Genomic DNA, 24,573 nt, shown 5'->3' with positions numbered 1-24,573 from the left:
GCGTTAAACTCACGCAGACTGGCGTGAGGTCTGGAACATTACAATGTAATGAATATAGCAAATAAAGTACGTAGTTGATATAATACTTAACTTTATTCCATAACTGGTGAACATCGGTCTGACGGTACAGGCTTTATAAGATAACCAGCAAAACATAAATGGCGCCTTGCTAGGTCGTAGCAAATGACGTAGCTGAAGGCTATGCTAACTATCGTCTCGGCAAATGAGAGCGTATTTGTCAGTGTAGCTTCGCTAGCAAAGTCGGCTGTACAACTGGGGCGAGTGCTAGGAAGTGTGTCTAGACCTGCCGTGTGGCGGCGCTCGGTCTGCAATCACTGACAGTGGCGACACGCGGGTCCGACGTATACTAGCGGACCGCGGCCGATTTAAAGGCTACCACCTAGCAAGTGTGGTGTCTGGCGGTGACACCACAGATAGTAATACGTTGCCTCGCTCCTCTTGCCAATTCACGACATCGCAGTGTTGACTGTAATCCTCTCACAGATGCTCAACGCCTCCCTTATAACGTCAGCCTCTGCAGTTTGATGATCATTTCCATGACCTCTCGCGATCGTTGTGAGGCAAAGTCTTCTTCTCTTTGGGATCCTGTCTGTCTCTCCCATTAAAACTGGCTGGGTAGGATCCCTGATAGACGTGCACGCTGAAAATTCGTCCATCCAAATTTGTAAGCTACCTTTTTGTTACCTGAATTATTTTTACTTGAGATTTCTTTTAATGTAGTATGGTGATGGTATGACGTGAATTCTATGTAGGCACTGAATTTCGGTGCAGCATTGTTCGTTACGAAGTGTGTCTTGTTGCTTTTGCCGGAGGAATTACGTTTAATATCCCACTTCTCAGCGTACCTTACGTTTTTTCTGCTTTTTTTTTGTCATCAGTCTACTGACTGGTTTGATGCGGCCCGCCACGAATTCCTTTCCTGTGCTAACTTCTTCATCTCAGAGTAGCACTTGCAACCTACGTCCTCAATTATTTGCTTGACGTATTCCAATCTCTGTCTTCCTCTACAGTTTTTGCCCTCTACAGGTCCCTCTAGTACCACGGAAGTCATTCCCTCATGTCTTAGCAGATGTCCTATCATCTTGTCCCTTCTCCTTATCAGTGTTTTCCACATATTCCTTTCCTCTCCGATTCTGCGTAGAACCTCCTCATTCCTTACCTTATCAGTCCACCTAATTTTCAACATTCGTCTATAGCACCACATCTCAAACGCTTCGATTCTCTTCTGTTCCGGTTTTCCCACAGTCCATGTTTCACTACCATACAATGCTGTACTCCTGACGTACATCCTCAGAAATTTCTTCCTCAAATTAAGGCCGGTATTTGATATCAGTAGACTTCTCTTGGCCAGAAATGCCTTTTTTGCCATAGCGAGTCTGCTTTTGATGTCCTCCTTGCTCCGTCCGTCATTGGTTATTTTACTGCCTAGGTAGCAGAATTCCTTAACTTCATTGACTTCGTGACCATCTATCCTCATGTTAAGTTCCTCGCCGTTCTCATTTCTACTACTTCTCATTACCTTCGTCTTTCTCCGATTTAAACCACACTGTGTACTCATTAGACTGTTCATTCCGTTCAGCAGATCATTTAATTCTTCTTCACTTTCACTCAGGACTGCAATGTCATCAGCGAATCGTATCATTGATATCCTTTCACCTTGTATTTTAAATCCATTCCTGAACCTTTCTTTTATTTCCATCATTGCTTCCTCGATGTACAGATTGAAGAGTAGGGGCGAAAGGCTACAGCCTTGTCTTACACCCTTCTTAATACGAACACTTCGTTCTTGATCGTCCACTCTTATTATTCCCTCTTGGTTGTTGTACATATTGTATATGACCCGTCTCTCCCTATAGCTTACCCCTACTTTTTTAGAATCTCGAACAGCTTGCACCATTTTATATTGTCGAACGCTTTTTCCAGGTCCACAAATCCTATGAAAGTGTCTTGATTTTTCTTTAGCCTTGCTTCCACTATTAGCCGTAACGTCAGAATTGCCTCTCTCGTCCCTTTACTTTTCCTAAAGCCAAACAGATCGTCACCTAGCGCATTCTCAATTTTCTTTTCCATTCTTCTGTATATTATTCTTGTAAGCAGCTTCGATGCATGAGCTGTTAAGCTGATTGTGCGATAATTCTCGCACTTGTCAGCTCTTGCCGTCTTCGGAATTGTGTGGATGATGCTTTTCCGAAAGTCCGATGGTATATGGCCAGACTCATATATTCTACACACCAACGTGAGTAGTCGTTTTGTTGCCACTTCCCCCAATGATTTTATAAATTCTGATGGAATGTTATCTAACCCTTCTGCCTTATTTGATCGTAAGTCCTCCAAAGCTCTTTTAAATTCCGATTCTAATACTGGATCCCCTATCTCTTCGAAATCGACTCCTGTTTCTTCTTCCATCACATCAGACAAATCTTCACCCTCATAGAGGCTTTCAATGTATTCTTTCCACCTATCTGCTCTCTCCTCTGCATTTAACAGTGGAATTCCCGTTGCCTCTTAATGTTACCACCGTTGCTTTTAATGTCACCAAAGGTTGTTTTGACTTTCCTGTATGCTGAGTCTGTCCATTCGACAATCATATCTTTTTCGATGTCTTCACATTTTTCTTGCAGCCATTTCGTCTTAGCTTCCCTGCACTTCCTATTTATTTGATTCCTCCGCGACTTGTACGAGGGCTGTTCAGAAAGTAAGCTCCGATTGATCGCGAAATGGGAACCACAGTGAAAATTAGAAATGTTTTATTTTTAACAGTTAGCTACACCATCCAGCTACTTCTCTACGTAGTTGCCGTTCTGACTAAGACATTTGTCGTAGCGTTGTACCAACTTTCCAATACCCTCATCATAAAAGACAGCCGCCAGTGCTTTCCGCCAATTCTCTACGCTGGCCTACAGCTCGTTTTCTGTGCCAAACTGTTCTCTTCATAGCCAGCGGTTCATGTGAGCAGAAATGAAACGCAGGGGGAGTCAATTTCGGGCTGTATTGTGGGTAGTCAAACATTTCCATTTGGAAACGATGCAGGAGCATCATCATTGCCCCTTCAGAATGCGGCTGAGAATATTGCCTTGTAGAAGAAACTGCACGACAGTTATGTAATGTTGGCTGTATAGCTTCAGGCGAAATTTCTCACCAGGTCCTCGTACTTGGCGGGAGACACTATTCTCTAGACAACTTTACGCGATCACTGTGAGCTCAGAAATGAGAGGAGTGACGTGATGCTATCTAGGGTCATACTAGAGACGCTGCCCAACACATCTGTGCAAAGCTTTATCGGATTATCATAGTCGTTTCCATTTCGCGATCAATCGGAGCTTACTTTCTGAACAGCCCTCGTATTTCTTTATTCCTGATTTTCCCGGAACATGTTCGTACTTCCTCCTTTCACCAATCAACTGAAGTATTTCTTCTGTTACCCATAGTTTCTTCGCAGCTACCTTCTTTGTACCTATGTTTTCCTTCCCAACTTCTGTGATGGCCCTTTTTAGAGATGTCCATTCCTCTTCAACTGTACTGCCTACTGCGCTATTCCTTATTGCTGTATCTATAGCGTTAGAGAACTTCAAACGTATCTCGTCATTCCTTAGTACTTCCGTATCCCACTTCTTTGCGTATTGATTCTTCCTGACTAATGTCTTGAACTTGAGCCTACTCTTCATCACTACTATATTGTGATCTGAGTCTATATATGCTCCAGGGTACGCCTTACAATCCAGTATCTGATTTCGGAATCTCTATCTGAACCTGATGTAATCTAATTGAAATCTTCCCGTATCTCCTGGCCTTTTCCAAGTATACCTCCTCCTCTTGTGTTTCTTGAACAGGGTATTCGCTATTACTAGCTGAAACTTGCTACAGAACTCAATTAGTCTTTCTCCTCTTTCATTCCTTGTCCCAAGCCCACATTCTCCTGTAACCTTTTCTTCTACTCCTTCCCCTACAACTGCATTCCAGTCGCCCATGACTATTAGATTTTCGTCCCCCTTTACATACTGCATTACCCTTTCAATATCCTCATACACTTTCTCTATCTGTTCATCTTCAGCTTGCGACGTCGGCATGTATACCTGAACTATCGTTGTCGGTGTTGGTCTGCTGTCGATTCTGATTAGAACAACCCGGTCACTGAACTGTTCACAGTAACACACCCTCTGCCTACCATCTGACCAGAAATCCTTGTCTTCCTTCCACTTCACTTCACTGACCCCTACTATATCTAGATTGAGCCTTTGCATTTCCCTTTTCAGATTTTCTAGTTTCCCTACCACGTTCAAGCTTCTGACATTCCACGCCCCGACTCGTAGAACGTTATCCTTTCGTTGATTATTCAATCTTTTTCTCATGGTAACCTCCCCCTTGGCAGTCCCCTCCCGGAGACCCGAATGGGGGACTATTCCGGAATATTTTGCCAATGGAGAGAGCATCATGACACTTCTTCAATTACAGGCCACATGTCCTGTGGATACACGTTACGTGTCTTTTTCTGCTAATACCACAATTTCTGCGTGCTTGTTTCTTTGTGATGAGGCAATGGATCAGTGTGATTTCTACGCACACTTTGTGTGTATTGACGGAAGACGAGTAAAGTAATATCGTGGAACGTATTACGAAAAGAACTCAGACTTAAGTGATTTCCCCAGTCACCAATTCGATTGTAGAAAGACGGAAATGGGAAGTGTTACCCCATGAGGTTCTTGAGCATGCTATCAGATTGGTAGTACACTGGTTCCATGCCTATGGAACATATTGTTCCATTCTTATGCGAGCTTAGTTTCACTATATTCAATACAGAAAACAGCCATTCTTGCAGACGACAAATGGTGTGAATATGTTGTATATCTAACGTTACTGCGATTTCTCAGATAGAAGTCACTACACAGCATACATAGAGGATGTGCACGTGTACCTTATTGATGCCTTTCGGAGTTTGAGAGGAAGACCTCATCATTGGCGTAAGCATGACACTGATTGGTCTCGCAGACAGTTGCGTGTAGTGCAGTGGCTCCAGAGTGAATGGAGGCGGGATGGGCTCAGAACGGGTCCTTCCAGAAGGACTGCACAGCGACAACATTGCAGGATTGTTAGACTGGATCTGGCGAACTCAGGAATGACAACAGCTGAAATCTGCGCGCAGATCTCAGGCAGAGTGACATCACGAACTGCCGAGAACATGTTACTGGGATCTGGATTGAGGTGTAGACTTGTCATGCATCGCTTAAGGCTGAAACCATACTGCAGACAAAGAGACTTGAATGGTCTAGTGTCAAACTCGCAGAATGAGTAGTATAACGTGGTGTTCAGCAACGAGTCTCAGATCTGTTTATAGCTGTGAAATCGACGCCAATGTACCGGTATACGATCAGCTGAAAGGGCGCAGAAAGCAGCCAAACTCGAGACGCATACCGGTCTAACTCCTCGGGCCCAAAAATTGGGGAGCTATTGATTGTCACAACTGGATTGATTTGGTGATTGTGGAAGGGAGGCGCTCGACACTAAGTGGGAAGAAAGGGAAAGTCTGATGTCGTACCCTCCATGGTAATTTCCAAGAATGATTGCCTATCGAAGTTGCGGGGTCCAAACGGCACATATCGAACGTGCGATTGTAAATCGATCATGCGACTCTCGTCGCGGGCGTTATGAGTATGTTTACGGTGGTCACTACAGCAACGACAAAAGAACAGTATTAAAAAATACTTGAAATTACGAAGGAGACGACTTACGTTACTCGTCGTCATGTGGAAGTCCATGTGATGTGTACGCTACAGGGACAATTTCCTTTTTGCCATAGCCTGAGTAAACTCTGGCAATATCACGCAAGAATAGCGGCAGAGTGTCACATGCGTTAACTTTTCCCTGGAATCGCAAGTTGTGGAAATAGAGATACTGAAACAAGTACAGTTCGTCTCTTTGTCCTGGACGCCCTTTTCTTTTAATGGAAGGTTTCACAGATTTCCACAGCCGCTCGATATTCTGCGTGTGCACACTGAGGTCATCCTAAGACACGAACTCTACAGAGGTGTTGACGAACTCGTGGTCGAATCTTTCAGCTTTCGGAGTCTTGTAGACTGAAACCCGTCTGTAATGACTTTAATACCAGGCATTCTGAAGTGCTTTATCAGACCCACTAAAATGGCCTTGTCTCGGGATAATACTCCCACAACGAAACACTTCCGGGACTCTCTTTCTATTCCACCGAATACCCAAATATGATCTATTTCACTATTTGAAGGTTGTCGTCTCTGGTTCTTCCTTCTAGCTTTATGAGATTCGCCCACTTCCACAACTTTACTCGCTCCACCAATTGGTACACTGTCGATTCTCACTACCACACAACAGACTTCTCTGCAAAACCCGAAATAGTCACACACGGTATTAGCAGATAACTCAGTTTCCGATGCTGTTGCTTGCAACGTGTAGTCTCGAATCCAGCAAGATAGAAGACTTACGCTGGTCTGGGTGGATAATTAGGAAGAGTCTAACCACGTATTCTTCCTGAAACTCCTTCATTTTTCGCACTTTCCTCAATGAAATTGAAATGGTATTTCACCATCGAAACTCCTCTTACGAAGTTTTACACACTTCGCACCACCATAATCCATACAGTCCCTCCTTTTGCCGTCCACTAGTGCTCCATATTTGCGACAAAAAGTCAAACAATTTTCCACGCTGGATAAGCATGGAATTAGATTTTTCCATGTGAGAGAATCCGCAGAAGAAACGTCAGGAACACCAGACATCACACTCACTATCGACGGAAATCGTCTGGGTTTCCCAAGGGCGGGGGAATGTAATTTAGAGCAACTAAAGGAACGACCGAAGACAGATAAAAATGACGATTTGGAAGGTAGGAGACGAGCTACTGGCAGAAGTAAAGCTGTGAGACCGGGCGTGAGTCGTGCTTCGGTAGCTCAGATGGTAGAGCACTTGCCCGCGAAAGGCAAAGGTCCCGAGTTCGAGTCTCGGTCGGGCACACAGTTTTAATCTGCCAGGAAGTTTCAGTGCCGGTCTAGCTGTGGGTCTCTGAATTTGTACCATGGCTTTTGTTGTGGGTACTTGATGACTAGTCCCGAGTTCGAGTCTCGGTCGGGCGCACAGTTTTAATCTGCCAGGAAGTTTCACGATCACAAATAATTGATCGTAACGCCCGCCACGAGACTCGCATGATCGATTTACAGTCGCACGTTCGATATGTATCGTTTGAACCCCGCGACTTCGATAGACAATCATTGTTGTAAATGACTCGCATGATCGATTTACAGTCGCACGTTCGGTATGTGTCGTTTGAACCCCGCGACTTCGATAGGCAATCATTGTTGTAAATTACCTCCTTCATAATCAGGTTACCATATGGCACATTCCAGTAGCGTAATACGAGGCTGCATACTTCACTACACAGCGCAAACGCCTTCAGGAATGTACGGATCCATAACAGTCTTGCCCCGTCTCCTGATTTTCCTATGCAACTTTCCAACCGTAGAGCATTGTGTGTGTGTGTGTGTGTGTGTGTGTGTGTGTGTGTGTGTGTGTGTGATGCGATGGGAATAGGTATGCCTTCACACAAGCCTCCAGGCATAAATCTTCATGAAACGACACTGCATGTGTTTCATGCATGGAATAAATTTCTTAAGATGAAATTGTTTGCATGCCATAACAAATACCGGTTGGTTGTAATTAAATTGCAGGTACTCATGGAGGTCTAGTGTGGTCCGTATTTATCTGATGGTAGCGAAACTTGATGAGATTTTTTAATGCGTCAATGCGGAACCGACTTATGCTGGAAAACAAGTTAGTTCCCGTTGTGGCGAGCAGGTGCAGATCTGACGCTGTATGCTACACTCTTGGAAATTGAAATAAGAACACCGTGAATTCATTGTCCCAGGAAGGGGAAACTTTGACACATTCCTGGGGTCAGATACATCACATGATCACACTGACAGAACCACAGGCACATAGACACAGGCAACAGAGCATGCACAATGTCGGCACTAGTACAGTGTATATCCACCTTTCGCAGCAATGCAGGCTGCTATTCTCCCATGGAGACGATCGTAGAGATGCTGGATGTAGTCCTGTGGAACGGCTTGCCATGCCATTTCCACCTGGCGCCTCAGTTGGACCAGCGTTCGTGCTGGACGTGCAGACCGCGTGAGACGACGCTTCATCCAGTCCCAAACATGCTCAATGGGGGACAGATCCGGAGATCTTGCTGGCCAGGCTAGTTGACTTACACCTTCTAGAGCACGTTGGGTGGCACGGGATACATGCGGACGTGCATTGTCCTGTTGGAACAGCAAGTTCCCTTGCCGGTCTAGGAATGGTAGAACGATGGGTTCGATGACGGTTTGGATGTACCGTGCACTATTCAGTGTCCCCTCGACGATCACCAGTGGTGTACAGCCAGTGTAGGAGATCGCTCCCCACACCATGATGCCGGGTGTTGGCCCTGTGTGCCTCGGTCGTATGCAGTCCTGATTGTGGCGCTCACCTGCACGGCGCCAAACACGCATACGACCAGCATTGGCACCAAGGCAGAAGCGACTCTCATCGCTGAAGACGACACGTCTCCATTCGTCCCTCCATTCACGCCTGTCGCGACACCACTGGAGGCGGGCTGCACGATGTTGGGGCGTGAGCGGAAGACGGCCTAACGGTGTGCGGGACCGTAGCCCAGCTTCATGGAGACAGTTGCGAATGGTCCTCGCCGATACCCCAGGAGCAACAGTGTCCCTAATTTGCTGGGAAGTGGCGGTGCGGTCCCCTACGGCACTGCGTAGGATCCTACGGTCTTGGCGTGCATCCGTGCGTCGCTGCGGTCCGGTCCCAGGTCGACGGGCACGTGCACCTTCCGCCGACCACTGGCGACAACATCGATGTACTGTGGAGACCTCACGCCCCACGTGTTGAGCAATTCGGCGGTACGTCCACCCGGCCTCCGCGTGCCCACTATACGCCCTCGTTCAAAGTCCGTCAACTGCACATACGGTTCACGTCCACGCTGTCGCGGCATGCTACCAGTGTTAAAGACTGCGATGGAGCTCCGTATGCCACGGCAAACTGGCTGACACTGACGGCGGCGGTGCACAAATGCTGCGCAGCTAGCGCCATTCGACGGCCAACACCGCGGTTCCTGGTGTGTCCGCTGTGCCGTGCGTGTGATCATTGCTTGTACAGCCGTCTCGCAGTGTCCGGAGCAAGTATGGTGGGTCTGACACACCGGTGTCAATGTGTTCTTTTTTCCATTTCCAGGAGTGTATTATGCCTGTCTCACTTGTTTCACATTTTCTAACCACGCTCCATTGCTAATCAATTACATATGCAATCATTTCTATACGTCTTTCTTGCATTCACAGCGCCAGATTTGCACCTGTTGGCCAAATTTTTTTCCCATCCTAAATGGATACTGCCATGCGATAACTACAGCCCACACTTCACCTCTCCCTATAAGGAGCTTCAGTTTAATTCTAACCAACCGGTATAAGGTTGCAGTCTTATCCGTGTGGGTCACACATCACACTAATGTTGAAGATACACATCAGCACTTGTTGTATGGTGAACATTCTAACAACCCTACCGCAACAAAGGTCAAAATTAAATAATGATTGTGGTGTTGCTCACGCTGCTAAATACTGCATTTTCGGGCAATAACATAGTTATTATGTGGCAGGTGTTATTAGAGCACAGTTAATAAAGTCATTTCATGTCATAATGAATAAACTAGGCACTCATCTTTTCGTGTTTCCCACGCTAGTCTCGTTGTAAAATCATGGCTCCTTCGTCGAAAATCTAGGTGGTGGTGATTCCAAGCTCGGACGCAAAGAGGCCTAGGTTTTATTCTGCTATATTCAAAAGTTTTATAGATGTGTTTCACAAACCATTCTTGAAGATTACACTTTTGCAGGACAATGGTGATGTAAAAAAAGTAATCAGCACTCCGAATTTAAGTTACACTTCCGTTTTATTGCTTTTGTTGCAATATCACGTAACACACAAAACATCACTTCACAATACAAAACATATTTGAAAACATCTTCCTCACTGTTAAAGTTCACATTTTATAAGCTCACTACAATGTACTTCTTTCCAACATGACGTCCAAGACTTGACTTTTCAGTCTCTAACTCTAACTAACTAATAATCGGTTACGCGCCCAAAAATGAGAGTTACAAGTACATCAAAGGTCATAGTGACAAAAGAAAGAATACACATAAAAATAATATCATTGCAACATAAACATATCGATGTATCAAAGTATCTCTAGATTAATGAAATCAAATGTAAATGTTGTCTCAGAAACATGTTAACTACTTTACAGAAACACAGTAGAATATTGCTGGTATCGAGAGGTTCAGGTGAGCTTCCGTAATTGTTACGTAATTCAAGTACCATTACAATATCTCCACAAATTTTGATAAATATCGGACTGGCGCTGCATGGTGTATCATTTTCCATTTCCGTAAGTGTATTTTGAGGGTACAAACTGTCCCAACGCTGCTTAGGTTGCCTCAAATGGATCGTAACGGATTCGCGAGTAATTACTTCCTTCACCCCTCTCCCTGGCCCCCTGGTGATTGACGTGTGACTGAAAACTCGGTGCGCTGTGCGGGCAGAATTTTTTTCCCTCCGCGGCCGCCGGCTGCATTCCACCTGTTGCAGGGCTGCCCTGCTGCAATGCTCCCGCGATGGCCACCGGGCACTGGCGCAGCCGCTCCTCTTTTGTTTCTTCTTTTCTCTCGGCTGACAGCTCCCCGCAGTGACAGACGTCGCGGCGCAGGCATCGCGTTTCGCGCAACCTGATTCTGCCAACCCTCCCTCCATGTATTTCGCAACCTGGCAGCGAACGTTGTCCACGTGGAACCATCTCTTAAATATGCATTTCCTTCTCGTAATAGCAGCCTTAGGTTCACAGCTGTTTCTCATTTGTGTACCCGTAAATAACTTTTCATGTAATACACATGTAGCAGAATTATTTCTTATTGCGTGAGGCACAGGTATTACAGTCAGCAGACATACAACTAAAGATAAAATAGCAAATAATTACTTAAAGTCGAGTGGTTTTCTGCACATCATCTACCCTCCAGTGACAAAAACTGTTGTGTCTTCAATTCTGCGCACCGAAATGTGCAACAGGTATCGTAAATCTAACGCATAGGCAGGAATTAAGTAGTAAGGCAGAACCTTAAGAACTATGTTTGTGGATATTGATGAGAATTTAAAGTGTAAAAACATTTAGAGCTTAGTAAACAATTAAAATGAACGATTGTTGCACTACATATTGCGGCAGGTCATGAGAAACAAAACAGCAAGTTAAGACTCTTCTATTTTAATTGACTAATAATATAGGAAATAAAATTCAGAATCCAACAAAGCAGAAAAGTATTAGGGTGTATGAATTTTTTCTGGTGGGACAAAAGCATCTGTAACAACTGAACGAAAAGAGCTGGTAGGCCGATGGTTGAATTTGTTCTATGCTCTGAATCAGAAATACGGACTTTAAATGCTGATCTGAAAAGAAGAATAACAACTGTGGAAATGCATTATTTACGAAGGAGTGCCAGAATATCAAGACTCGAAAAGAAAATTAATGATGAAGTGAGAGCGCGAATGAAGGTAGATGAAACACTGATAGAATGAAACAAAATCTCTAAACTGATATGGACATTTGTTGAGAATGCCAGATCTTCGATGACCAAAGATAATTTTTTAATGGAAACCACCTGGCAGACGTAAACGAGGAAGACCACAGCGTTCTTGGAATGACCACATCAGAGGAATAATGGAGCATCCCGGGACACATAAGGAGGAGACACCGAATAGAGGTGCTTGGCAGAAGATAACAGGAATACAACAAAATGTTGCTATTAATTGATCTCTGGATTAATTAATCCTGTAATAATAATGAAATTATATTCTGCATATAATTTTACACGAACGTGTATGTGGTGTTCATCCATGTTCCTCTTTTAGATAAAAACTGGTGTTGTGTTTTTACAACAGCATCACAGTGCATGTATTCTCACGTACATGTTGGTGCACACAATCTACCAGAGTTCAGAAGTACGTAGCAATGACTACCATTAATCAATACTGGAAGAAAACTTGTTCTTCATTACGCTTTATAAAAAATAACTCAAAACATAGTGAATAATGGTGCTGCCAAAATCTAGTGATACGAAGTAACTGACAGATAGCGAAGTTAAATTACGAAATAATTTTATTTAGAAACTTGCTGAGTATTTAATTCAAAAGTATTTTACTCCTACTTTGATTACCGAACTAAATATTCATTTCCTATATGTAAACTCATCTCCAAAAGGTCGCAATGCAATCATATTTGAATACAGATAAAATTAAGACCTTTAAATCCACTCGTTCCATGTTATTACGATATATTGTGACTGACACACGCGTCATGTGACTGACTATCTGACAAACTCGTGATCATCGAGTCAAATTCTTAACGAATTTGTAGCAAGAGAAGATGATAGTGTTGTATACAGTTTCCAAAAGACAGATTAAGAAAAAAATTGATATTTCGAATAGTTGCGCCTCGAATGTAGCAAAAGTGTAGCAAACATGTCAGTGTGTAAGTAATAAATAGTCACATACAATGAATTGACATTCCAAGTTAAAACTCATCTGAAATGAATCAAATTGATATACCTGGTGGTGAGGCGGAAGTAGTGTCCACGCGAAAAAGTATTTCTCTGGGACGTTATACAACATGTAAACTGAAGTAATAGTGATTATGACTACCATACGACGCGATAACCATTCCTATTGCTAAGCTGCTGGTAGCGCGGCAATGATTTTCGAAAGGTGGGCTGTCGAAAGCGATGGGGCATTGTGTGTAGGTTCCATTTCGAAGACTGACGTAGCTGTCGCTGGCTTAGGTGTTCAATCGCGAGACGAACCAGGAGATACTAGTTCATTGGTATTTCGAAAAGGTTCTTAAATCAGTTATCCTAGAGACCGATGCAGTCGCAGTTGTAGTTAGAATCTTCGCCATCCCGTCCATATACATTGCCTCATCCGAAGGTATCCCGGGCAGACCTGTTTGGTGGGAGAAAACCGGTTGTGACTCCTCGGCAAATCAAAACACGTCTGCTGTCACTTAGCAGACTACACGGGCGCTATTCCGCGAAGAGAGTGCTCTTCCATTGAGCGCCAGTCGTGTGTGCCTGCTGGTGCATCCGCTACTGTACACGGGTGGTTGGTTGCTGTACATGTACAGGATGGACCGCAAATAGTGCGGAAATGGAAAGTACTATTGATGTGCGATTTCACAGATTGGACTGTGTGGTGTCACCGCCAGACACCACACTTGCTAGGTGGTAGTTTTAAATCGGCCGCGGTCCGTTAGTACATGTCGGACCCGCGTGTCGCCACTGTCAGTAATTGCAGACCGAGCGCCACCACACGGCAGGTCTAGAGAGACGTACTAGGACGCGTCCCAGTTGTACGACGACTTTGCTAGCGACTACACTGACGAAGCCTTTCTCTCATTTGCCGAGAGACAGTTAGAATAGCCTTCAGCTAAGTCCATGGCTACGACCTAGCAAGGCGCCATTAACCATTTCAAGAGAGATTCACACTTGTATCATCAAGAATGCTGTATATAAATGATGGATTAAAGTTAAGTATTCCAGCAGCTACGTACTTTTCCTTATAGCATTTATTACGTATGCTGTTTCAGACTTAAGCAAGCCTGCGTGAATTAAACGCGTGCCTTTCGGTTACCCGTCACTGTGGACTGGCTGTCTTGTCAGTCCACTACAGACTGATAGTCATAGGCTCGTATTTTTAGCCAATTAATAGACTGTAATAATACTTAGAAAGTGTATTTTTGTAACAAACGAAAGATAGGTTAATTTAGAATGTCACTGGTGTTCGCTGCAGGACTATAGTGCGAGACGTTTACGAGCTATTGTGTTCTGCAAAGTTTCCACACGTACACGTGTTTGTGCCATTCGACCTGCGTAGTTGCTAGGTACGATGTTGTTATGCCTGCTTACAGTGTGCTTGCGCATTTCTTGAGTGCAGTGCGACTTGCTAGTCCGTACGTTGTGAGTGGACGGTGGGATTTACCAATCGGGAAAAAGCCGACAAGTTCATGGTGTATGGATAGTGTAGTTGTAGGATGCAGTTGGTTCTTGTACGGCCTATGCGGCAAGATACCCCACGTCTACAACCTGGGCAGTTATTTATCAATCTCTACAACCAGTTACTTGAAGGTGGTAGTGTAATATCTGGAGAACGTAACAGAAGGAAAGAAGTGACGACATAAGCGGGGGAAATTAATGTTATTGCTGCTGTTGCAGTTGATTCGCACGTTCGTTGCCACACAATCGGACGAGGAAGCGGCATGAGGCAGGCAAGTGCCTTACACATTCTCCATCGACATAGGTTCCATCCTTAACTCATCTCTCTCTATCAAGAGCTGCCCGCATCTCGTGGTCGTGCGGTAGCGTTCTCGCTTCCCACGCCCGGGTTCCCGGGTTCGATTCCCGGCGGGGTCAAGGATTTTCTCTGCCTCGTGATGGCTGGGTGTTGTGTGCTGTCCTTAGGTTAGTTAGGTTTAAGTAGTTCTAAGTTCTAGGGAACTGATGACCATAGATGTTAAGTCCCATAGTGCTCAGAGCCATTTGAACCATTTTTATCAAGAGTTACATGGAAATAATTATGATAAGCCTATTAATTTCTGTGCATGGGCATTAAGACAGATATATCTTGTCTTGTTTAGTGATGAAGCCACATTTACCAATCATGGCAAGGTAAAGCGCTTGTTCTGTTAACATTCCCTGTCGGTTTCATCAGGTGAAACGACAGTGTCCATGCAGTGTAAACGGGTGGTGTGGGATTGTGGACCACCAGCTCTTAGATCCATTTTTCATAGACGGAATACTGAACACGATCAAGTATCGCAGCCTCCTAAGAGACCATCTTTCACAGACACTGGAAGGAACCTCTGGTACCACCGTGATGGCTGTCCAGTCCATAGTGCAGGAAGTACTGAAGCATATCTTCAAGAATTCCTTCCAAATTGTTGGATTCGATGCAGAGGACCTGTACCACGGCGCCGGATATGACGCCTGTAGCCTTTTTTTTGTGTTCGGAAAGCTGAAAGACATTGTCTAGAAGAACATACCAACTACAGCCGAGATGACGTGCCAGCTCGGACATCTCCGCTCAAATGCTAGGACGTGTGTTGCAGTCGTTCCACAGTAGACAGGAAGCGTGTATTGCCGCTGCCGGTGATCATTTTGAGCACACCTTGTGACGGTCAACTATCTCGTTACTACGATGACGTTGGAAGCTGAAGAAGTCAATTAAAATTTGTGCTGCGGGCGGCACTTGAACCTTTTTTTTTTGTAACCATATATATTTATTTAAAAAAGACATTTTATTCTATTAATCTATTATATTCCTAGTGATGGTTAATATTACTGTCATTTTATATGTTTTCGTTTTTATATTTTCCTTTTTCGTTTTTCTCTTATTGTTTGTTCCTTAAACCCTTTTACATGGCCTTTTGTCGTCTTTTTTTTTTTGAGGGGGGTAGACATTGCAGGACAGGCATAACAGTTTATATTTGGCACCGATGCATTGATTTTGAGTTTATGTTTCTGTATGTGATGCACTTGTAATGCCACAGGCACGTTGTGTATTCTGGTTTGATCTCCTCCTCTAGTTACACTGTTAAGTGGAGCAGTATGAAGGAAACGTCACCATGATAGGTGGAGCAGAAGTGGAAGAAACTTTTCTTTTTACATATACTACAGAATATACCTAAATTGAAGAAGAGAGAAAATCATTTAAAAAATATCTAATAATAATAATAATAATAATAATGAGTAGTTGGCACTTTCCACTAAGCAGCACTTTGTGTCACTGATTTCACTAAGAAGAAACACTTTATACTACTATACTTCACTATTTGATGCGAGAAGAGAAAGCACTTTATCTTGTTGTCTTCTTGCTTACTAAACAAATATGCTGACCATTACACCACCGCACCATTATGATCAATAGAGCTGCCCGAACTACCCAGGTCAAATGCCCTCCCCAACACAAACTCCAATTCACTTCTCCCCTTATATTGTCACTATTACCAGGGCTCTCCTACATTGGGGTAGCACCCCAGCAGTGGACGCAGTGGGGAAGTGCTGTACTGCATGTGATCGTATAGATCTTAAATAATTTCTCCTGAGACATTTAAGTCTCTAATTTATCTACGATAACGTTTTCTTAATCTCATTTTGTTCGCTTTTGTTCGTTGCATCTGCTCGGGGCGGACGTCGTAAGAAATCCGTTTAGGTCCGTTGTTAATCGATTAACTCAGTTTTTTTTAATTACAGAGGGCAGCTAACCCTCTGACCGAACACGCTGAGCTACCGTGCCGGCGTTTTGGAAGCTGAAGAAGTGAATTAAAAATTGTGCTGCGACCGGGACTCGAACCCGGGTCTTCTTGCTTGCTAGGCAGATATGTTGACCATTACACCTCCGCAGCATTACTGGTCAGAACCCACGTAACTAGTGTATGCAGCCAACTAGTGTATGTCGTTCTTTAGTGGGTACTACTAGAGATATTGAAGTAGTGTCGGTGTGGGAACGTTTCAAAATACAATATCTCGTAAATGAGTCGCTCTGTAATCCTGCAGCAAACACCACTGACATTCTAATTTACACTACTTTTAGTCTGATAATTCCAATAGCCATTATTCCATTTAAAAAAGTGTATATATGCACAAAAAATAAACTTTCTAAGTGTTGTTACAATCTGGTGATCGGCTTACTGTGAGTGCCGCTGACTGAGACGCCCTCCTAAACACGCAGGACAGGATAGGTAATTTAATTTGTGGAAAGGGGCCAAAATAAGCGGCTGTCAGTTACACTCGAACATACAACCTTTTATTTGGGCAAATATTAAAAGAGAAAAAAAAGCTTTAGTCTTGGAACTTAATTAGTGGCTGAATGCGCCGTACAATCTCATACCTTAAGGGCAAGACCACTTTAATTTAAAAACGGCTGAAAGCCAATAACTTAAAGCTCAACCAAAATCAGAAATTTAAAAGGCAAAGCCTTATCTTAAAACAGTTCCTTAATTAGGCTGAAGGTCCAAAGAATCTGACATTTTAAGAGCAAAGCAACTTAAATTCAAAATCGGCCGAAGGCCCAATACTTAATACTCAATAACATTAATTTTAAGAAAAGTGCCAAAGGCTTTACGTAAAAAAATTCTCAAATTAGTCTGAAGGCCCAAACCGTCTGACGCCTTAAGGGCAAAACAACCTTAGTCTACAAATCGGCTAGAAGCGATACAAGTACAAACAACAAGAACAAATAAGAAAAGGCAGTACACCCAATGGCGCTCAGAAGTTTCCGAGGGTCGGCTGGAATTCAGAAACTAACGCTCGCTTAGGTGAGACAGGCAGTCGGCCCAACCATTGTCGATCCGACGACAACCCAACCGACAGACAGTCAACGGACCCACCAACAAGATAACCTCCGCTTCAGCCAACCAGCACACAACGGGGACTACATTGGAACAACGTATAAGGAGGTATTGGCGCCCACAACCAATTATACATTGAGATGTCAAACTACACACTGTGCTGGACAGCGACATGACGATGAAGAAAATACACTGCTTGAATTTACGTCAGCAGCGAGGGCAGGTAACCGGAACGTGAATGGCCACAAGGCAGAAGATTCCGCTGGTGCACTTCAATTCAAAATAACCAAGTACAGTTAAACTCCACCGGAGGGTGACTAAAATTTGTCAACTTGAAAACATACGTTGTTGCTCACGGGAAAATCACGACAGGCGGCAACGAACTTCAAACAGCACAATGTGAACAGTCATTGCTTACTGATAGATTAAGTCAAAACTCAACTTCCATGTCCAGAGTCGGTGAGCCACAAACCCCGCAGCAATGGGAACAGCAGCACACACTCTGACACCGCTTCCAGGCCTCCAGCTGGCCCGGCCAAACTACGCGCCGCTGGGATTACCTCGCTGCTCCACGCCAACCGACCGATTCCCGCACACAGCCCAGCCGGAAACTATGAGCGCCAGGCCAAAAATGGGTGAAAATCGATACACACCACTGCTGCCACCTGCGGAGAGATAGGATAAAAGCATAATCGCGATAACTTCGGGAGACGTGACACAGAATAGCAACCAAGGTTTAATCCAACGCAAAGCATGAGCCAGCCACGGCTCACTGACTATTACCAATTCATTCTGTGAAACTACACATCAATAGCACTTCCCATTTCCGGAATACAGGGTGTGGTAGATAAGTAATGAGACTCAGTCTAGAAAAACAAATTTATTGATCCAATTTGTACAAAACTTTAATATTCTTCAAAGTACTCGCCTTGGGCGTCGACACAACGTTGCCAGCGCGTTTTACAAGCTTCATAGGCCCCACTGTAGTCCGTTTGAGTTATCCCAGTTAGTGCCTTCGTGACAGCACGTTGGATGTTCGGAATATCGTCGAAACGATGACCCTTCAGGCATCTTTTGACCTTCGGAAATAGGAAGAAATCAGGAGGACCCAAGTCAGGGCTGTATGGTGGCTGTGGCAAAACTTCAACTCCAATTCGGGTCAAGTAGGAGGTCACGAGGAACGCTGTGTGCGCCGGAGCGTTGTCGTGGTGGAGACGCCAGCGTTGAGCAAGGTCCTGTCGCTTCCGTTTGACGGCTCTGTGCAATCGCTGAAGGACTTCTTTGTAGAATTCGGCATTGACAGTCTTCCCCTGAGGGACAAACTCTTTGTGAATTAACCCCCGCTTGTCGAAAAACACAATCAGCATTGTCTTGATGCGGGACTTTGAAATTCTTGCTTTCTTCGGCTGCGGGGATGCCGGTGTATGCCACTCTGAGCTCTGGGCTTTCGTCTCCGGGTCGTACTGGAATGTCCACGATTCGTCGCCTGTTCCTACGTTGTCTAAAAAGTGTGGATTATTTTCCAAATCATTCAACATCTCACGGCAAACGTCCACTCGTTGTTGCTTTTGTTCGGCGGTGAGCACTCGGGGAACCAATTTTGCGCAAACTTTCCTCATCATCAAATCTTGCGTAACAATTTGGTGAACCGTAAATTTATTCACGGAGACCTCATCGGCGATCATTTTGAGACTTAAACGACGGTCGGAGTCCAGGAGTTCTTTCACTTTGGCCACCGTTTCATCCACACGACTCGTTGAAGGGCGTCCAGATCGTTCCATGTCTTCAACGGATTCCCTCCCGTTTTTAAATTCATTAAACCACCGGAACACTTGAGCTCTTGATAGGGAGTCTTCTTTGTAGGCCTCCGTAATCATAGCAAAAGTTTCCGAAGCAGTTTTGCCCAACCGAAAGCAAAATTTGACTGCATACCGCTGTTCTATCGAGCGATCCATCTTCAGCGTTTTCACAAGTGTCACGGGCACACAAACAACGTAATACGCGAAGCTAGACCCTCACTGCACCAGAGCTCCGACGCGACTGCGAACCGGTTCTATTGTTAGCTCAGATCCCCCACCACGTGACGTACAGGTGGAGACCGCCCTGCGAGCGACTGGGGCGCCGCGCGGCGGCCAGTCTCATTACTTATCTACCACACCCTGTATTTGCAGTGCAAGTTTTAGGTGGTTCACCCTGTATCGCACCTCCGTGTCCACAGTTCGCTGTGATACCACAGTAAATTTCATAGTGCGTGTAACAACAAAGAGTGTTCTGTGATGCGCAACGTAGCCCGTAGCCGATTTTACGTGACTTGTGTGGTTATCGAACTCGTTGTTCCACAGTCTACGAATGTTTTAAAAATTTGTTACTCATGTCCCATTACCCTGTACCGTCACCCTCTCCCTTCTTCGGGTCGATGTTTTCCACGTATTCCTTTTGACGCCGACTCTGCGTAGAGTCTCCTCATTCCTTGTCAGTCGAATGGCCGGCACATGGAAGATGGGTGAGGTTGCGATGATGACAGACCCCTCGGCCAACGATTCATCGTGCCTTTCTTCACTGCTAGATCTTCGTAGACATTTTTCAAGCGGCAGTGAATACCTGCGATGCTCTGGTTTGCTTGAAACGTACCTCCGTTACAGACGCTATTTCGAAGGCTACGTTTAGCGCCGCCGCTTATCGTAACTTTGTGAAACTATAGGGCCTGGAGCAAGAAAGTTGCACGATTTTCCACAGCAAATTCCGCATTTTTTCAATCGAAATTGTCTTGAAGAAAGATGTGTTGCTTTACTTACTTAACGGCCGTCGTACATTGATTACCTTTCTTGCCTTGTAGCTGAAGCCTACTTTTTTGGAGAAAATTTTTTTGCGTTGACAAATTCTGTGGAAGTATCTTGATTCACACTACTGGCCATTAAAATTGCATCACCACGAAGATGACGTGCTACAGACGTGAAATTTAACCGACAAGAAGCCGATGCTGTGATATGCAAATGATGAGCTTTTCAGAGCATTCACACAAGGTTGAAGCCGGTGGCGACACCTACAACGTGCTGACATGAGGAAAGTTTCCAACCGATTTCTCATACACAAACAGCAGTTGACCGGCTTTGCCTGGTGAAACGTTGTTGTGGTGCCTCGTGTAAAGGAGGAGAAATGCGTACCATCACGTTTCCGACTTTGATAAAGGTCGGATTGTAGCCTATCGCGATTGCGGTTTGTCGTATCGCGACATTGCTGCTCGCGTTGGTCGATATCCAATGACTGTTAGCAGAATATGGAATCAGTGGGTTCAGGAGGGTAATACGGAACGCCGTGCTGGACCCAACGGCCTCGTACCACAAGCAGTCACGATGACAGGCATCTTATCCGCATCGCTCTAACGGATCGTGCAGGCACGTCTCGATCCCTGAGTCAACAGATGGGGACGTTAGCAAGGCAACAACCATCTGCACGAACAGTTCGACGACGTTTGCGGCAGCATGAACTATCAGCTCGGAGATCATGGCTGCGGTTACCCTTGACGCTGCATCACAGACAGGAGCGCCTGCGATGATGTACTCAATGACGAATATGGGTGCACGAATGGCAAAACGTCATTTTTTTCGGATGAATCCAGGTTCTGTTTACAGCATCATGATGGTCGCATCCGTGTTTGGCGACATCGCGGTGAACGCACATTGGAAGCGTGTATTCGTCATCGCCATACTGGCGTATCAACCGCCCATTGGTTACACGTCTCGGTCACCTCTTGTTCGCATTGACGGCACTTTGAACAGTGGACGTTACATTTCAGATGTGTTACGACCCGTGGCTCTACCCTTCATTCGATCCCTGCGAAACCCTACATTTCAGCAGGATAATGCACGACCGCATGTTGCAGGTCATGTGCGGGCCTTTCTAGATACAGAAAATGTTCGACTGCTGCCCTGGCCAGCACATTCTCCAAATCTCTCACCAACTGAAAACGTCTGGTCAGTGGTGGCCGAGCAACTGACTCGTCACAATACGGCAGTCAGTACTCAAGATGTACTGTGGTATCGTGTTGAAGCTGCTGTACCTGTACACGCCATCCAAGCTCTGTTTGACTCAATGCCCAGGCGTATCAAGGCCGTTATTACGGCCAGAGGTGGTTGTTCTGGATACTGATTTCTCAGGATCTATGCACCCAAATTGCGTGAAAATGTCAGTTCTAGTATGACATATTTGTGCAATGAATACCCGTTTATCATCTGCATTTATTCTTGGTGTAGCAATTTTAATGGCCAGTAGTGTAGTCCGTGGCCGTTTTTGCGTGAATTGTGCGGTTATCGAAGTCATTGTTGCACAGTCTACAAATGTTTTAAACATTTATTACTTATGTCCCATTACCCTACCCCATCAGCCTCTGCCTTTTTCTAGTCAGTGTTTTCCACGTATTCCATTTGACGCCGATTCTGAAAAGAGCCTCCTCATTCCTTGTCAATCGGCCGTCCGGCACATGGGAGATGGGTGAGGTTGCGATGATGACAGACTCCTCGGCCAACGACGCACCGTACTTTTTTTCACTGCTAGATCTTCGTAGGACACTGTTCAAGCGCCTGTGAATACCTGCGATGCTCTGGTTTTGGACCAAGCGAAGCTCAGTGACAGCTTTCTGCTTGGAACGTACCTCCGTTACAGACGCCATTTGTTAGGCTTCGTTTAGGGCTGCTGCTTATCGGAACTTCGTGAAACTGAAGTCCTGGAGCGGGAGTGTCGCCCGATTTCTCACAGCAAATTCCACATTTTTTCATTTGAAATTGTCTGAGAAAACCTGTGTTGCTTTACTTACTTGACGCCCGTCATATATTGATTACCTCTCTTCCCATGTAGCTCAAGCCTATTTTTTCGACAACTTTTCTTTTCGTTGAGAAATTCTATGAAAGAATCTTGATTTATCTAATGTCTTGCTTCTATTATGAAGTGCAACGTCAGATGACCTGTCTGATGTCTTTATCTCTTCGAAGACAAATTGATAGCTGAAACTTCCTGGCAGATTAAAACTGTGTGCCGGACCGAGACTCGAACTCGGGACCTTTGCCTTTCGCGAGCAAGTGCTCCACCAAAACTGTGAGGTCGGGGCGTGAGCCGTGCTTGGGTAGCTCAGTTGGTAGAGCACTTGCCTGTGAAAGGCAAAGGTCCCGAGTTCGAGCCGGCTGGGGTGCCCGAGCGGATCTAGGCGCTACAGTCTGGAACCGAATGACTGCTACGGTCGCAGGTTCGAATCCTTCCTCGGGTATGGATGTGTGTGATGTTCTTAGGTTAGTTAGGTTTAAGTGGTTCTACGTTCTAGGGGACTGATGACCTCAGAAGTTAAGTCCCGTAGTGTTCAGTGGCATTTGAACCAGTCCGAGTTCGAGTCTCGGTCCGGCGCGTAGCTTTCATCAGCCAGGAAGTTTCATATCAGCGCACACTCCGCTGCAGAGTGAAAATCTCATTCTGGAAATTGACAGTTACTTAAGAAATACTCAGTTTTCCTTTCGATACATGCCAGAATTTGAACTTAACGTAGGTGTTCCTTACAAGTGCTTCAGTGACTGCATCTGCTGACGTGTCCTGCCCATGTTTTTCACGTGTCTGTGCGTGCAGGGTGGAGCGGTCGTCTGACCAGGTGATCAAGCCGGTGAACCTGGAGGCGCTGACCAAGTGGGTGGGCCAGATCCCGGAGGACGTGGTGCGCGACATGGCGGAGATCGCGCCCATGCTGTCGGTGCTGGGCTACGACCCGTACGCCAACCCGCCCGCCTACGGCAGCCCCGACGCCGCCGTCGCCGACAACACGAACCGCATCCGCGCCGACGGCCGGCTCTGGGAGGACCGGGCGCGCTCGCTGCTCAGCCCGCAGCGCTCCTTCCACGCCCCCGCAGACGTGGACGACGCGGGGCCCGCCCCCGCCGCAGCCGCCTCCGAGCCGCCCCCGGCGCCCGCCGCCCCCGCGCCGGCGCCCGCGCGGGCTTCGTGATGAACGCCGGTCGCTCGGCACCGGACAGCCCGGCCTACCTCTCACAGATCTCTCAGCTCGTGTGCGTCAGTGGAAAGCTCTTCCAGAAGACCGAAATGAAGTTGTGTCGCCCCAGTTGTAGCCGTGTTCTATACGCCACCCATCACAAGTCTTCGGAAGTTCCCTCGAACGTGGACGAAACGCGGGGCTGTGCTCTGTGAATGAGACGAAGCTATCTGCTGTTTTTCTGCACGTGCCAAGAGGTGTGCGTACGGCAAGTCTTTGAGACTTCTCGTACCCGTGACACTTTGACAGTCGACATCTTTTCGTTTATTTGGATTTAGTTTCAAACGTAACGTTATAGTTGCAAGCATTAACTGGTTTGTTTCGTTTTGTTCATGACTAGAAATACTAGAAATAGTCTCTGTATAACATACATGTCACAATTTGTTTGTTTGACTGATTTAGTTGGTATCTGTGTAAGCTCGTTGAAGAAAGAAAGAAAGAAAGACTTTCTTTTGTGTTGCGCCAGGCGAAGAATAAATTTAGCTTTAACTGTGTTGAATACTGCATTTTTTTTTATTTGTAATGGACACGAAACTTCGTGTTCGATATGAGCAGAATCAAATGACAGTCTGGAGTTGTCTTTGTAAATAAATAAAAATTGTGTGTCTATGAATACCTGTTTCTACTCGTTTTCCAACAGAAGATAAGCCCATCTCAGAACAGAAAAATAGGATGTCAAAAATTTTGTGTCTTATTCCTCGGCAGTAACAAAGCAACTAAGTATGGCCGCGCGGGATTAGCCGAGCGGTCTGGGGCGCTGCAGTCATGGACTGTGCGGCTGGTCCCGGCGGAGGTTCGAGTCCTCCCTCGGGCATGGGTGTGTGTGCTTGTCCTTAGGATAATTTAGGTTAAGTAGTGTGTAAGCGTAGGGAATAATGACCTTAGCAGTTAAATATCATAAGATTTCATACGCATTTGAACATCTTTTTGAACTAAATATGATTTTTTTTTTCATTCAATTTTATTCGAAGACAAAACCGACTCGAGTCTCTACGTTTCTTGGAGATTTAGCTCAACATAACCTTCGTAAATGCTGTCGTACTGGTAAAGTGTTGGAACACCGATT

At 45.3% G+C, this 24,573-nt stretch overlaps 1 protein-coding gene and 1 non-coding gene across 3 annotated transcripts in view; one reads left to right on the top strand and one right to left on the bottom strand.

The window, feature by feature from the left end:
- Nucleotides 1–24,105, top strand: part of LOC126165243 (protein-tyrosine sulfotransferase-like) — a 1,037,382-nt gene extending 1,013,277 nt beyond the window's left edge. For both annotated transcript variants that reach the window (XM_049920304.1, XM_049920303.1), the window contains exon 10: nucleotides 23,090–24,105. In XM_049920304.1, the coding sequence (XP_049776261.1) occupies nucleotides 23,090–23,462 (373 nt within the window). In that variant the 3' untranslated portion in view covers nucleotides 23,463–24,105. The remainder of the gene's footprint in view (nucleotides 1–23,089) is intronic.
- Nucleotides 16,462–16,534, bottom strand: Trnaa-agc (transfer RNA alanine (anticodon AGC)). The gene has a single exon. It is a non-coding gene; the product is annotated as a tRNA-Ala (tRNA).
- Nucleotides 24,106–24,573: the final 468 nt, after the last annotated feature.

The sequence above is a fragment of the Schistocerca cancellata genome, chromosome 1 (assembly GCF_023864275.1).
Source record: "Schistocerca cancellata isolate TAMUIC-IGC-003103 chromosome 1, iqSchCanc2.1, whole genome shotgun sequence".
NCBI lineage: Eukaryota > Metazoa > Arthropoda > Insecta > Orthoptera > Acrididae > Schistocerca > Schistocerca cancellata.
Note: the sequence above shows the minus strand (reverse complement) of the source record. Positions and strands in the feature narration are given on the sequence as shown.